This window comes from Coffea arabica, chromosome 6e, assembly GCF_036785885.1.
Source record: "Coffea arabica cultivar ET-39 chromosome 6e, Coffea Arabica ET-39 HiFi, whole genome shotgun sequence".
NCBI lineage: Eukaryota > Viridiplantae > Streptophyta > Magnoliopsida > Gentianales > Rubiaceae > Coffea > Coffea arabica.
In genome coordinates this window covers 11,395,378-11,410,118 of record NC_092321.1, presented here as the reverse complement: position 1 = coordinate 11,410,118, position 14,741 = coordinate 11,395,378, and the positions used below count along the sequence as shown (strand labels likewise).

Below are 14,741 nucleotides of genomic sequence, written 5' to 3'. Positions count from 1 at the left end.
CGATCTTCCAATACAACTAAATTCTTTCCAAGCTTTTTGCTTTCCCTTACACTTCTATAAACAAATAGATGATGAACCAATTCTTAAATGCTTTAATCACCAGACCATATATTGTGTTGTTGACAGGGAATATGGTTTCTAACAACTGGTCAAGGTTTGTGTTAGTTGTATGGCTATTTGTGGCATTCATATTGATGCAAAGTTACACAGCGAAATTATCGTCAATTTTCACTGTTGATCAGTTGGAATTTTCATTTTCGGAGGAGTATTATGTCGGTCATCAGCATGGTTCTTTCACCAGAGATTTTTTGATTATTGAACTGCACCTGAACGAGTCAAAGTTGAGGAGCTACAGAAGATTCGAGGACTATCATGATGCTATGTCTCGAGGTAGCAGGAAGGGTGGTATTGATGCCATTGTTGTTGAGTCCCCTTACATGAAGCTTTTCCTGAACAGATATGGTTCTGAGTACAGGATGGCAGGGCGAACATACAAAACACAAGGCTTTGGTTTCGTGAGTTTCCTTGTCCTCTATTTCTATGTATGACCCCTTTTGCTTATGCTAATCCAGAGGTCTTGGAAATGCCCTATTTCTGATACCATTGGCTCCATTTAAGTGATCACACATCTAATTTCTTGCTGAATATCTAAAACTTCTAAACACAAGCATTCTTTATGCCATTGTGTGAGTTATGTATATGATACCATTTAGTTGACATGGAATTACATTGTTCTTCTGAATTTAGGCTTTCCCAATTGGTTCTCCGCTGGTTAGTTATTTCTCAAGGGCAATCCTTAACATAACCCAAGGTCCCAACATGACTATAATTGAGCAGAAAAACCTTGGACCTGGATATCCCTCTGATTCAATTGATCGAGACAATCCAAATCTTACTGCATATAATTTTGGAGGCCTCTTCATAATCATCTGTTCAGCAGCCATATTTTCACTATTCTGCTCAGAGACCTCAGTTGGACAGAGATTTACTACTACGGCATCACATTATGGTCAAAGATGTTGTTGCAGTTTTCCAATTTTTAGAGGCAAAGAATCAAGTGTTCATTCAGTAAGTGATACAGATGCCACAGGTGAGTCCTCCAGTGAAGAAGCTAATGAAATTCAGGAGAGCAAAACAAATACGTCTGACAGACCAGAGGAAGTTGAGGTACTTGAGAGCAGCAGTGAAGATGTTTCAGCGAGAGAAGTTGAAGTTCCCGAATCCACCCACACAAACATGAACATCTGAATTGAACTATGTCAGTGCATCAGCTGGACCAACAAGAATGTATCAGTCTTAGTCGAAAGCTGAAGATGTTCTTAAAAAAATTTTTCTTAAAAAAAATCTCAGCATCATTATAAACAAGAGTACCGTTTTTCCCCCCCTTTACTTGGTGACATTTTTTCCCGTGTACTCTAGCTCTGGAAGTGCAAAAGTTGAGAGAATTTAGACAGTTGTTTGTTCCGTTTTCTTCTCCTCCTCCTTTCTCTTTTTAAACTCCGGCAAACAAGACAACTTGTACCAATTTAGCTCCCCTCTTATCTCCTGTGTCATCATCCAAAGAAGTATATTCTTTATTTCAGGCCTACACAAGAAGGATCTGGGGCCTTCGGTAATTCTCCAGTACCATAGTGTGTGAAATATAATATGCTTTGGGACAACTTACTGTTCAGACTAAAACAATAAGAGGTACAAACTATAAGGTAATAATGAACAAAAGCAAAGTAAATTCTGTTCTCCTGAAAGTTGTATCTTACATTTATACAATTAAACTCACTCATTTAACGTACTCCAAACTAACCCTACCGCCACCCTTTACTTTATCATGCTTTCGCACTTGTGATCGCTAAAAAACCTATCTGATCACTGAAAGGGCCAAAGGTTACGACGAAATGGAACTTTGAAACTGATGTTGAGATTAATTTTGCTATCAGTGCACACGAGACCTGGCCCTGGATGGATGGGCGATTTTGATTTCCAGTTAACAATATGAATATGAACTTTATAGCACAATTACCTGTTGCTTGCTTTTGGCCAAAATAGCTTCATGCCAGAATTGTCATGGACCCCTTATAAAACACCGTGTTGTTTTTACTACTTTTTAGCAAGACACGATAACAAGAATTTTGCGACTTCCTTTTTAATATATACAAGTGTATGTACGATTCAGAAAATGAGGAGGAAGGCCAAATAAGTTGTGTTTGGATGTGGTTGGCCTGATCCCACGACACTTATCGTCAATTTTGTGCCAATCTTGGTTGCTAGCCAACAATTGAAATAGTATCTTATTGTACTATATCATAAACAACAAATGAACCTGCTCTGTGTGAATAGGAGATTGTGTGTGAATTATATATAGAAAGATCCAATGCAAAGACTTTTCGTTCTGAATTGTATTCGCTGATGAATAAAGTATTGGATCTTGTCAAGATTAACTCATTCGGAAAGGCTTGAAACTGAAACTACGCGGATGGGGGCCTCACAAGTTCCATTTTCGACCAAGTTTGGCTTTTGGTGTAATTGGATTGGAAAATGGTGTAACAAAAAATTTAAATGCGGTGTAGCTGAGTTGAAAAATGCTTATCAAATTATTAATATACCCCGAGATGGAGTAAAATATAATTTATGAGACACACTTATTGAACTCAAATGACTAAACGCTATCAAATCACCTACTACTCCGTTACTTTCAGTGTTAATTTTCATGGCTATCAATCCTGTTTTATTAGCGTTAACAGTTAGGAAATTTACAATGTAATCAAACACTTGGCAAATACTCACATCGAATGATTTCTACATTGACTAGGAATCAATCATTAATTTTCACTCATCTACCACTTGCATGCATGCCATCTAATTAACGAGAAGATTTCCCAGTTGCGTGAACTTTCTGCTATCATACAAACACAAGCAATATTAAGACTAAAAGGGTTTGGGAGAAATTTATGTTTGGGAATCGAACAAATTCAAAGCAATTCCTAAGCAACAGGAACGCTATTCTGTTGCCGACGAACATGCTACCCTAAAACGACATACCATAGAATTCTAGAAGCTCAGCCCTGAAGTGGCCGACGTTCTTGTATTCTAAAGGTACAACATGACTATTGTTATACAATTTCAGCCACTGTAAACAATTTTTTTTTTCTTTTGTACATTAGCATGGATCTTTTCCAGGAAATGACTCAGGAAGTTGAGGTTTTAAGAACGTAAAAATTTGACTTTCCTGTCAAACTCTGGACCAAGAGCCAAGATATGCCGCCATTCACTATTAGATTAGAAGAGACTAATGTATTGTTTTAAGCCAGTTCAAATCTGTAGAATGTGGATATATATATATATATATATACCTGAAATTAATCTTTTCTTCTTTCAACTATTTTGGATACTAACAATGGATTTTGGCGTGGTCTTTATGTATTTAGCGTCAACCGTCACTGATAGTATCTTCCTATCTTACTGATCAAGTTTTTCATTTTCTAAAGCTATCTTCTTGGCTCCACGAAGTTTCTCTTTCTCTCTTTGATTAAAGCTTATGGTATATTCAAATCAGAAGGCATCCAACATGGAAACTCTCTGTCTCTCCTTTTAAAGTTCTGCAGAGAGACGGCAGCAATAAATTAAAGAGCACCCACAACTAAAATTATCAAAAGTTTAAGTTCTGTACATATTCAATATCTTCATGCAGCAAAAATGTTAATGGAACAGTGACAAGAACGACTTAGTCGATACGATGTATCTGAATCAGAAAATGCGCAGCATCATCGACACAAAGTAAACAAGTAGATTCCAACTTTTTTCTAGCATTTCTACCCCCCAAAAAAAAAAAAATTTCCCTAGTAAGTATCTAAATTCAGTCCTGCATATCTGGACATGCACACAAGCCACCTATAGGAGATAGCTTCCTTCCTGAGTCCCTACGAAACCGATTTGCTTGTCCCTTTTTTTTTTTTTTTTCCTTTTCAGCTGCGCAATAATTAATTCTAGAGTAAATTGTCCAATCAGTCCCTAAACTATTACTTTTATACATTTTTGGCACCTAAATTATACTAGTATCAATACTTAAGCCCTTTAACAATTTGCTGCATAAGTTTTTGATCCTTCTGTCAATTTTTGTTGTTTGACCTAACGGAATGAAGGGACAATACACAAAAAATCAAACGAGGAGAAGACGAGTAAGAGGATCAAATTGCCATATTTAACAATAAACACTCATTCAAATCCTCTTTTCATTCTTAAACTTTTCCAATTAGTTTCTTTTGACTTGTGCTGAACTTGAGACTGTTTTAGAACTGGAATAGCTAATTAAAGAATCCTCCTCCCCCCCCCCCCCCCCGGCGCCGCGGCGGGGGGAAACACAAAACAAAAAAAAAAAGAGCTAGAATAATTAAGTTTGGGAATCTTTTTGTCTGCATCTGACATGAGTAATTAATAATCAGCCCAACTTGATTTTTGGCTACACACACTTGACAAAGCGTCACGGGCACACATGGCCGTTGACATTTGATAGTTGTAAAGTCAGGGGTCGTCGACTTAGGATTGTTGGACCGAATCAATGCACGGCTTGAATAATCAATTAATAATATTTTGCTTGTATTATAAATATATTTTTTTATATTTTTAATCATCTTTTTATTTTACATACATCACATCATAAAAAATATTATAATATTTATTTCAAATAATACTTTATACAAACGAATGGGTTAGTTTACCTAATTTTTTCGGCCCTTCTATGTGTTGAAAGCAACAAGATTGTAGGACCGGTTTATGGCTTGGACGAAGAATGTGACAGCTGAAAAGACCAGTAATATTGGAATTTAAGGGCTTTCTTGTCCTGCTAAGATGCTGTTAAAGTTTGAATGAGGAATTTTGTGTTCATTAGTTGAATCGAGAAATTAAAAATTAAATACAAATCTGCGCCTTTCTAGTGAAAATTTCTTTGTGTTTTTTTTAGTAAGAGATTAACTCAACTACCTTGATGGGAGCACGAGAGTTGAAGCCATCGATTTTGACATTCTTCGAGCTTAAAGCATGTTGCCAACCAGTTAAATGCAAAATTACAAGTACAGGAGTGTCTATCAAATAATGTAGTAATGGACAATATGTGCAAACAGAACATTCTAACGTATTTAGTTAGTTGACCTGGATTAGTATAGTAGCTGTCATCAGCCAATGGCTCAATGGCCACCATTTTGGAGTAGTATTTGTTTTGAAGTAAAGACAAGAAAGACAAGGAAAAAGGGGCAAGCAAGAACAAGATATTTGATTGTGAACGAGAAGACAATTGAAATATTAAGCCAATTCTCACGCAAGAGTAAAAGAAGAGAAATTTCTAACAGGGGCGATGGGTCATATTTGTGTTTCAATGCGTTAACTAGGTGGTTATAAGGACGGAGGGAGCTGGAAATTTCTGAGAAATTGAGGTGTGGTGAATGCAATGGTCTTGCCAAGAATCGTATCCGTAGGATTTTCAACACTTAATTTGTCCTATCTTTAAGATATTGCGAGCAGATATAAACATCTTTATTCATGTGCGCTTTTAATCAGAAGATAAAAGAACATAATGCAAGTTTTTTGATTGCGGATTTAGATAACAAAACAGATGATTTAGATCACTTACATCTTGATTCAAGATTTGACCGCATTTCCACCATCAAGTTGAGGTAAAAGATGGGGCCTCAAAGGTTGAGTTATGTTTTAAAGCTAGAAGGAATCTGGTTCTACTTATTTGCAGCTATAGCTTTACTTAGCGCTTACGAATCATGCTTCTGATCTAAATCATTTCCTCGAAACGTCTTTGGATTTTTGACATGTTCATATTCAAGATTTCCTGTCCACTTCAATGTGCACCAGTAATTGTAAATTACTAATGTGTGATACTACTGAAATGACTAGTTCAAGTAATTTCAAGACTCAAAACACTATCTAATTCTTTAACAAAGTCTTCTAACATAGTTTGACATTTTGGATTGCGATTTTCCTCTGAAAAATTGTTACGTTTTTCGTGAACACATTTCCCTATTACTTTTTTACCTCACATATATCAAATCGCTACAGTAATTTTTCTACAAAAATATCCAGAAAAATGCAATCCAAACGGGGCAGAGATAAGTTTCTGATGTATGTTGACCTTAAAATTTCCCATTTGTGCCTCACAGTCTTCAATCCCTTTGCGCTCGCGTGTGGTTGATAATACTTAATTTTATTTCTGAAGCGCCCCACATTTTGCCTTTCTCCTAATAAAGTGTTATAGGGAGACCGCGGCAATTAAAAGGACCTGTAACTAAGCATCAATAGCTGACTTTTTGCACATATCTAAATTCCCCCGCAAAGCTCAATATAAAGGGCATACTTACTAGTACTGTTCAGGGGAGTCAGAAATGCAAAGTATCAAGAACGACCATCATATGTTCTTCTTGTTCACTTTGCTCTCCCTCATGTTTAGAGCCCAATCAGTTGCTGCAAGTAGTGAAATCCATGCAACTGCCCGGTCAACTTATTCCTCCATCAACATTGGTGCAGTTCTTGATTTAAATTCACCCATGGGCACCATGATAGATTTATGCATGTCCATGGCACTGTCAGACTTCTATTCAATTCATTCAAATTACAAAACAAGGCTATTTCTCCACACTGCGAGTGCTGAGGAGGAGCTAGACGTGGCTTCTGCAGGTGAAATTTATGTCCATTCCAATTATGAAATGTCTCTTTGACGTCGTTGCTGATTACTTGAAAGTCATATTACAGTTATCTTCAATAACATGTTCTTTCTTGCTTACCATGTTCCTCATTGATTATAAAGTTTCTAGAGGAAGTCTATGTCTCCTAATGATACTTACTAGTAAGGCCAAAGAATGCAGAAGTTGTGCATAAAGTCGTGACAAGATTAACATTTACTTTTCAAATGATTCCTGCAACATGTATTCTGATTGACTTAGTGCTATTTTGGTGTCTGCGGCACACTTCTAGTTCCAAACACCATAATGGTGTCCGTTATTTCTATTGAAAGAACTTGTTTTACCACCATTCAGTTTTATTTTCACTATGACTGCAATTGTCCTTGAGTCGGAAGCAAAAGTGCTGCATGAATCCAAATTATACTAGCTTAAACTTACTTAAACCTCATGGTTTCTTTCATTTGAACAGAGGTCTTATATTTCAAACTACGCAAATCAGGTTTAGAATTGGCATGGACATGAATTAATGACCTTATATATGGCTTCTGCTTTGTGTGAATACAATGCAGTTCTAGAAATGCTGAAGAATCAAGAAGTGCATGGTGTCCTGGGGCCGGAATGGTCAAAGGAAGCTACGTTTGTTGTAGAACTTGGAGCAAGGGCTCATGTACCTGTTATTTCCTTCACAGCGAAAAACCGTGCTTTTTCTCGTTCACCGAGCCCTTACTTTGTTCGGACAACTCCAGATGACTTGTACCAAGTCAAAAGTCTCACGGCCATTTGCCAAGGATTTGAGTGGCATGAAGTAGTTATTCTATACGAGGACACTGAGGATGGAAATCTATTCGTTTCTAAGCTAAATAAAGCATTCCAAGAAGTTGATATTCAGCTCTCATACATAAGTGCAATATCCACATCAGCTGAGGACGTTTATATTACAAAAGAACTCAGCAAGCTGATGACAAAACAAACCAGGGTATTCCTGGTGCACATGAATATTTTACTTGGGAACAGGCTCTTTGACCTTGCAAGAAAAGCCGGAATGATGAGTGAAGGATATGCCTGGCTCATTACCGATAGTTTGTCCAACTCTTTAACTTCTGTGGATACTTCTTCGATGGAAGGTGTTTTGGGGTTGAGGCCTCATGTACCCAAGTCCAAGAACCTGGACAATTTCAGGGCAAAGTGGAAGAGAAATGCACTCTTGAGGAAACCTCAAAGTGAAATAATGGAGTTAAATGTCTATGGTCTGTGGGCATATGACACAGTTTGGGCCCTTGCATTGGCCATCGAAAGAAGTCTCTCCCCTGGTTCTGATTTGCTGGAGTCAAGTCAAGGAGATAACAGAAGTGATATTTCAAATATAACAATCTCTCAGTTTGGCAGTAGGATATTGGCAGAACTCTTGTATACCAAATTTACAGGCCTGTGTGGAGAATTCAAGTTGGTTGATGGGCAACTACAGACCTCAGCCTTTGAGATAATTAATTTGATTGGAACAGGATATAGGACAGTTGGTTACTGGAGTCCTGATGGAGGAATATCCAGCAAATTAGCTTCAACAGGTGAGTCAACATACTCAACCTCCACAAAAGAACTTAGAGCTATTATGTGGCCTGGAGATACACTAGTAACCCCCAAGGGTTGGGCTATTCCCACTACTGGAAAGATTAAAGTTGGGGTTCCAAAGAAAAGTGAATTCACTGAGTTCACAAATATACAAAAAGATCCTGTGACAAATCAATTCAATTTCAGTGGGTTGTCTATAGATGTATTTCTTGCTTCTTTGAAGCTGTTACCTTTCAAGCTTGAATATGAGTTTATTCCTTATCTGAACACGAGTAGAGACCTTAACGGGAGCTATGATCACATGCTTCACAAAATACTTGACAAGGTCTGTCTTGTCTCGTACATATGTTTTCTTTATACTATGCTTCTATAATTTTTCTGTTTATGTAGATTGGCATCTACTGACACATCTTTTCGTTTCTCTTGAATAAGGAAGACTTATGATTTTGTGGTTGGAGATGTAACAATTTTGGCAAATCGATCCACATTCATCGATTTTACCCTCCCATATACTGAATCTGGAGTTGTTATGGTTGTGAAAAACAAAAAGAACATAGACATGTGGACATTCCTGAAGCCTTTAAGATGGGACCTATGGCTGACTATAGTCTTGGCCTGCATTTTCATAGGATTTGTTGTCAGAATGTTGGAGCATCAGAGAAACAACACTAATACTGGCTCTTTGACACCGAATGAACAGCCATTTGGGTTATTCTTTTGGTTCCCTATTGCAGCTCTTGCCTTCCCTGAGAGTATGTAAAATTCCTGTCATAATTTCTTAGTACTTTATAGCCTTTCCCGTTAACCTTGCACTCCTAAACGAATAGAACAGGATCAAGATAATTACCTCTTTTTTAGCCAACAGCACGGTACTTAATTCACCAGATGTATCTTACTGTTGACAGGGAATATGGTGGCAAACAAATGGTCAATGTTTGTCTTGGTTGTATGGCTATTCGTGGCATACATATTGATGCAGAGCTATACAGCTAAACTATCAGCAATTTTCACAGTTGATCAGCTGAATTTTGCTTTTTCTAAGGACTATTATGTCGGTTACCAACATGCTTCTTTTGTTCATGAATTTTTGATTAATGAGCTCCACTTGGATGCCTCAAAGTTGAGGAGTTACTCAACCATTGAGGAATACCATGATGCTATGTGTCGAGGTGGCAAAAAAGGCGGCATTGACGCCATCTATGGCGAGATCCCTTACATGAAGCTCCTGATTAACAGATATGGTTCGGAGTACAGAATTGTAGGGCCAACACACAAAACGGATGGCTTTGGTTTTGTGAGTTTTTTCTTTCTCAACTTTCTATAGCCATTCTCACTTGGTATGTCAGAAACATTAAAATTTCCATAAAACTGATGTTACATGGCTTCCGTACTTAAGGAGAGTTAATGCCTAAATCCTTGTTGAAGTATTAGAGTTTGCATGAATTTTGACAGACTTGAGTTGACATATAAGCACTTCAGTTGGAGATCAGTTTATTGCAACATCAACTACCTTGAAATAAACATTTATATACTGCCACAAATGCTCGAAGTTTTTTATTCAGGCTAGGAAAATTTTAAGAAAAAAAGAGAGAGAACCTGCAATAGAGGACTTGTGCTCTTCATTGATATCACAGATTCAATGTCGAAGTCTTAGGACTTCGCAATCGCTATATCACTAAATAGTTTGACAGAATCTTTGACGAATGTACAGTCAATAGTTCTTTAGCATGAATTCATATTTATTGTCTTTGGAAAGACGGAATTCTGCAGTAAACATTTATGGTGCATTAGTATTTCACAATGCCTAAATAAATCTACTTTCATTTAGGCATTCCCTATGGGCTCACCACTGGTTAGTTACTTCTCAAGAGCAATCCTTAATGTAACACAAGGTGCAACCATGAATGTGATTGAGCAAAAAAATTTTGGACCGGGATATCCTGCTGATCAAGATTCAATCAGTCAAGAGAGCCCTAGTCTTACAGCTTATAATTTTGGAGGCCTCTTCATAATCATACTCTCAGCTGCCATGATTGCATTATTCTGCTCTAAGACCTCTATTGGACAAAGATTCACTGCCATGATATCGAATTGTTGCCACAGATGTTCAAGATTTCTGAATTCTAGTGGCAAAGAATCAAGAGTTCACTCGTTAAGCTACAGAGATGCCACAGGAGATTCACCCAGTGAAGAGGCTAATGAATCAGAGGAGAACAACAGAAATGTGTCACATGGACCTGGGGAAGTTCGCGAAGCTGAAGTTGATGTTGCAGATATTTCAGCGAGACAAGGTGAAGTTCATGAATCCAACAGGACAAACGAGAATGCTGCTTCAGCTGGTACCAGTGAAATTCAGCTATCTGAATCAAGCAACATGCAGCAACCTGAGTCAAGCAGTAGTGAAAATGCTTGAGTTAGACAACTTGGATATAATGATTTTAGTTACATTACGCAGATGTCGGAAGATTGTGGATGTAATTAGGCCATAATGGTGTAACAAATTACAAATTCTAAATCACCATTTTTGTAGCCTAAAAGTTGTATTCTGTTTCATCTTAACTGGTTCAGCGTGATGAAAATGTGTGAACTAATCTCAGAAACCAAATTACTAATATGGCAAGACATAGTCGAACTAATGAACGGAATCAAGGAAATTCCATTCATGAAGTTCAGCAATGTGACCCTGAAAACACTGATGTTTCAACACAATTTTTGTCACAAATGAGCAATCTAACATTCACCTTAGCATCCCAGATGACAACCTTTGATGCTGTAAATAATCCAGGATGAGCATGAACAGGAGATAGATGCTGCTAAATGTATTAGGTCGCTTAATTATACGAGCTTCAGCTATTGATTGCAGTTCTCTTGGCTGAATTTCGCCATATATAGCTAGAATGCTACACTAAGTCAATCTTTCAGCAGCGTACAATTGGGGAAAACACAAGTTGCAATTATTTCTTTGCCAATCTAAGATCTTGGCTGAAATTGAACAAAGCAAATCAATGTCTAAAAGCACTGAATTCTTGAGAGTATGTCAGGAATGAGGAATTCCGAGATGCGACGGTAAGCCTCCTGCGTGAGATGGAGGCCGTCCCAGTGGATAAATCGTCGTGGGTTTGGGCAAACGGGTACTCCTGGAGATCCACACGCTCTGTTCATGTCATAGTTGTATGGTCCTCCAATTCCACAGCAAGCTTGCAGTAGCGATCCAGCGTCAAAACCTTCAGCAATATATGCAAGGGAGGGGAATTTCCATCAGATGACTGACACCAATAAGTCAAATTAGTAATATAGAAAAAGCTGCTTAACATAATGGGTTAGTTGTAATTTGCACCCCGAAACTATTAGCCATTAGCAATTTGCCCACTACGCTATGAAGTGTAACGATGTAAAGCCTCAAACTTTTCAATTTGATGTACAGAATATAAATAGTTCAATAACCAAATTTATGCTGGAATTTGGCAAGACTTCACAATCAAAAAGACAATAAACTCCTTAGTTGATTCGCTTTGTCAAAGACGGCCCTTCAAGTACAGTTTTCTTTTTTTTTTTTTTTATCTTGATTTGATATTTATCTCTTAATATAAAATAAATAGGAATTAAACTCATAAGAAAAAAAATATTCTTGTCTAGTTGTTGTCTGAGAAGGTGGTAACTTACGTTATTCAAAAGATAAAGGCTTCTTTCTGGTTTTATACACATGAAAGAATAGTAAAATTTGATCTATGTCAAAGTAGTGCCAAAAAAATAAATTTTTTTTTGAGGTATCATGGTCCTGCAATTGATAGTTTAGGGGGCAAAGTGCTATAAATGAATAGTTTAAGGGTGTAAAGTGCAATTAACACCTCCAACCCCCCAAAAAAAGCTTAACTCATTGGACAACTACATGAGTTGTAGACGTCCTGGACTACTACACAATATTTGATAATTAGCTGTATAATTTAATTTTATTCCGGATAAATGTAGATTACGTGTGCATTTAAATGATTAATGCAAACGTATACGCTAATTTTTTTTCCCACATGCTAAATATGGTAATAGTGAACTATTCTTGTAGTGCAATTTCTAGTGATGCATGTTTGCTGCCCCCCAGAATCACCAAGATTAAGAGAAATTCAGAACTATGTAGAAAAGATCTGAAAAGAATTAGAGAGCAGCAGTGGGGTGTTTCACCAAGAAAGCGTGCCCGAGTGAGAACCGATCGAAAAGAGCCGTAAAAGTCCGCATAGACTATGACAGCATCTGGAAATTCCTTCCTGAGCGAGTTCAAAGCAGTTTGTAGATAACTGTTTTGATACCTAGCAAGATCATTGAAACTTCTTGAGCACCCAAATTCGTCAAACTCCAGAGAACTAGCATTGGAAACAAAGTTTAAAGCGACGGGGATGCAACCAAGTGGAAAATTTCCAGGAACCACTATACGTTTTGCGCCTAGCTGGATAATTTGCTGCATCAGATATCAATAGATAGAGATGAATAATAGATCTTGTCATGTACATATACGAGAACTTCTTTCATTTGTGTCATGAGAGTATTTGTAAGGTTGTAGCTAATTAATTAACTTACTCTTGTGTTAAAAGGAAAAAAAAAAAAAAAAAAACTTACTCTTGTGTTATTAATGATTGCTTGAGTTATGGATGGGATGTAAGTTCGAATCTCTTGAAGGGATTTGCCTTGTGTGAACGCATAGTTGATATCATTGCCTCCAATCTCACCCACCCAGAAAAGAGACTGCCTAAGCTTTGTCGAACATTCTGATATTTTTATGTAAGACAGTTTAAAATCATTACAAATAATGTATGCATTAATCTTCTATACTCTTAGTCATCATTTACATACTACAGAGTCTGAATATATGACAACTAATTTAATTCGAATTTAAAGTTCAAGTTTTACACGTACCAGATAATATATACAGCGCACAAAGATTAACTTTTAATGTATACAATTAATGTAAATATGTCAAAAGATTGACGCTTTGATGATAAAAATGTATAGTCGTATGCCTACATTACATATTTAGAGTTAATAAAATGTTGGTCGGCAAGGAACATTTGAGGGCAGTAATCTGGAGTTCGACTCATTTTACGTATGCATGTGGGAACCGGAGCTTCTATGATCTCCAGTCTTTTAATTGTATAGTGCAATGTAGACATCCATACAGTTGATGTGTAGACAATAGCACAAAAATATCAGCATTAACTCTGTAATATATAAAAATAGAACAAATATATATTGATACTCCTTGAAAATTATGTCCTACGATCAACTTATCCACTCAAATTTCAAATCTAGTTCATCCTCACCGTTATTTGTATCCTACAGTCAGAACTGCGATTGTAGGAGCCCCAACCGTGCACGAGTTTTTACCTTATTAAAAGAGAAAAGGGAAAGAAAAACCTGTTGGTGAGGAACATATAGAGCTGAGGTATTGTTTAAACGAATTAACTTGGACGCCGAGGGGTGATGTAACGATTGGAACCACGATTCCTCGTGCCGTGAAGAAAACAAAGTCCAGAGCTGTGCTTCCAGCCACTGCAAAGTTGACGCCATTGTTGAAGGATGCATTTCTGTCCAGGTAGGGATTAAGCAGGGGTAGGTGAAGATCCATAGCTGCAGCCAGGATTTTCCACAGGCCAACAAAAAAAAAGAGGCAGAGAGAGGAAGATCCATATCAGTTATTTGCTGTTGCATGCTAGCTAAAGTGTTCACTAAGAAATGCAAATGAACAGCTACAGACGGATATTAATTTGGTACGGGGAACATATAAACTTTCAAGCAGGCAATAAGAATCTGAGACAATGTGACAACTGATTTATAACCAGTGACTGAATAGTATTGTAGTGATAAATTTTGGGTAGAGGGGTTGCCAAAATTAGCAAAGATACCAGTAAAATCTATAATGAGGAGGCCATCGGACCATCGACCAGTGGGTCTGCCAATAGTTTGTCCATAGGGGAAACGGGCGGCTGGAAGGGTAGGACCAACACCTGGTACCCGGATTAGGTTGCCAGTGTCTGAAATTGAATCTCCAAACTGGTATAAAGAGTCGAAAGGACACAGAAAATTGCCCCGGCTTGCATTTGCAGCAACTAAGATGTATAAACCAGTCAACAGAGATGAGTAGAAGAAAGTGAAACCGGGGGCCATGCTGCTTCTAATTCCTATCTGTTGTTTCAGTTGCATGCCCGAATTTGCTTTTCTGATGTTATGGCAATTCTTGAATCGTAACGTATTTTATAGTTTAGCTAGATAGTTGCACCCAAAGGAGGGATCTTAATCGTTTTGGCGTGCCATTTTTGACTTCCTTACTGAGCTTGGGACCGAAATGCCACCTCACATTGATTCGAGCATACACCAGCCCGAGAGGTTAGCCATCCCTATTCCACTTGTGCAACAAACAGATGACGAAACTGTAACAATACATATTCAAGTTGGCATTTGTTTGTTTGTTTTTTTTTTTTTTTGTTGGAAATAAATATCGAGTACATA

At 37.5% G+C, this 14,741-nt stretch overlaps 3 protein-coding genes across 4 annotated transcripts; 2 read left to right on the top strand and 1 right to left on the bottom strand.

The window, feature by feature from the left end:
- Positions 1-133: 133 nt before the first annotated feature.
- On the top strand, positions 134-1,577 carry LOC113694651 (glutamate receptor 2.5-like). The gene is made up of 2 exons (XM_027213507.2): positions 134-515; positions 748-1,577. Exons 1-2 carry the CDS (start codon positions 195-197, stop codon positions 1,246-1,248), a joined length of 822 nt encoding a protein of 273 aa, XP_027069308.2. The 5' UTR covers positions 134-194; the 3' UTR covers positions 1,249-1,577.
- A 4,803-nt stretch (positions 1,578-6,380) lies between these two features.
- Positions 6,381-10,659, top strand: LOC113695101 (glutamate receptor 2.8). Its single transcript, XM_027214066.2, has 5 exons — positions 6,381-6,672; positions 7,247-8,571; positions 8,683-8,998; positions 9,152-9,540; positions 10,075-10,659. Exons 1-5 carry the CDS (start codon positions 6,381-6,383, stop codon positions 10,657-10,659), a joined length of 2,907 nt encoding a protein of 968 aa, XP_027069867.1.
- Positions 10,660-10,922: 263 nt separating this feature from the next.
- On the bottom strand, positions 10,923-14,443 carry LOC113695102 (acetylajmalan esterase-like). 2 transcript variants are annotated; one of them, XM_027214068.2, is made up of 5 exons: positions 14,138-14,443; positions 13,650-13,862; positions 12,855-13,003; positions 12,423-12,696; positions 10,923-11,470 (listed from the first exon to the last, which is right to left on the bottom strand). In XM_027214068.2, exons 1-5 carry the CDS (start codon positions 14,433-14,435, stop codon positions 11,256-11,258), a joined length of 1,149 nt encoding a protein of 382 aa, XP_027069869.1. In that variant the 5' UTR covers positions 14,436-14,443; the 3' UTR covers positions 10,923-11,255. The 2 variants fall into 2 exon arrangements, 1 of the variants encoding a protein (XP_027069869.1); XR_011816922.1 differs by lacking the exons at positions 10,923-11,470; positions 14,138-14,443 and having other exon boundaries at positions 11,877-12,547; positions 12,642-12,696; positions 12,855-14,102.
- Between the last annotated feature and the right edge of the window lie 298 nt (positions 14,444-14,741).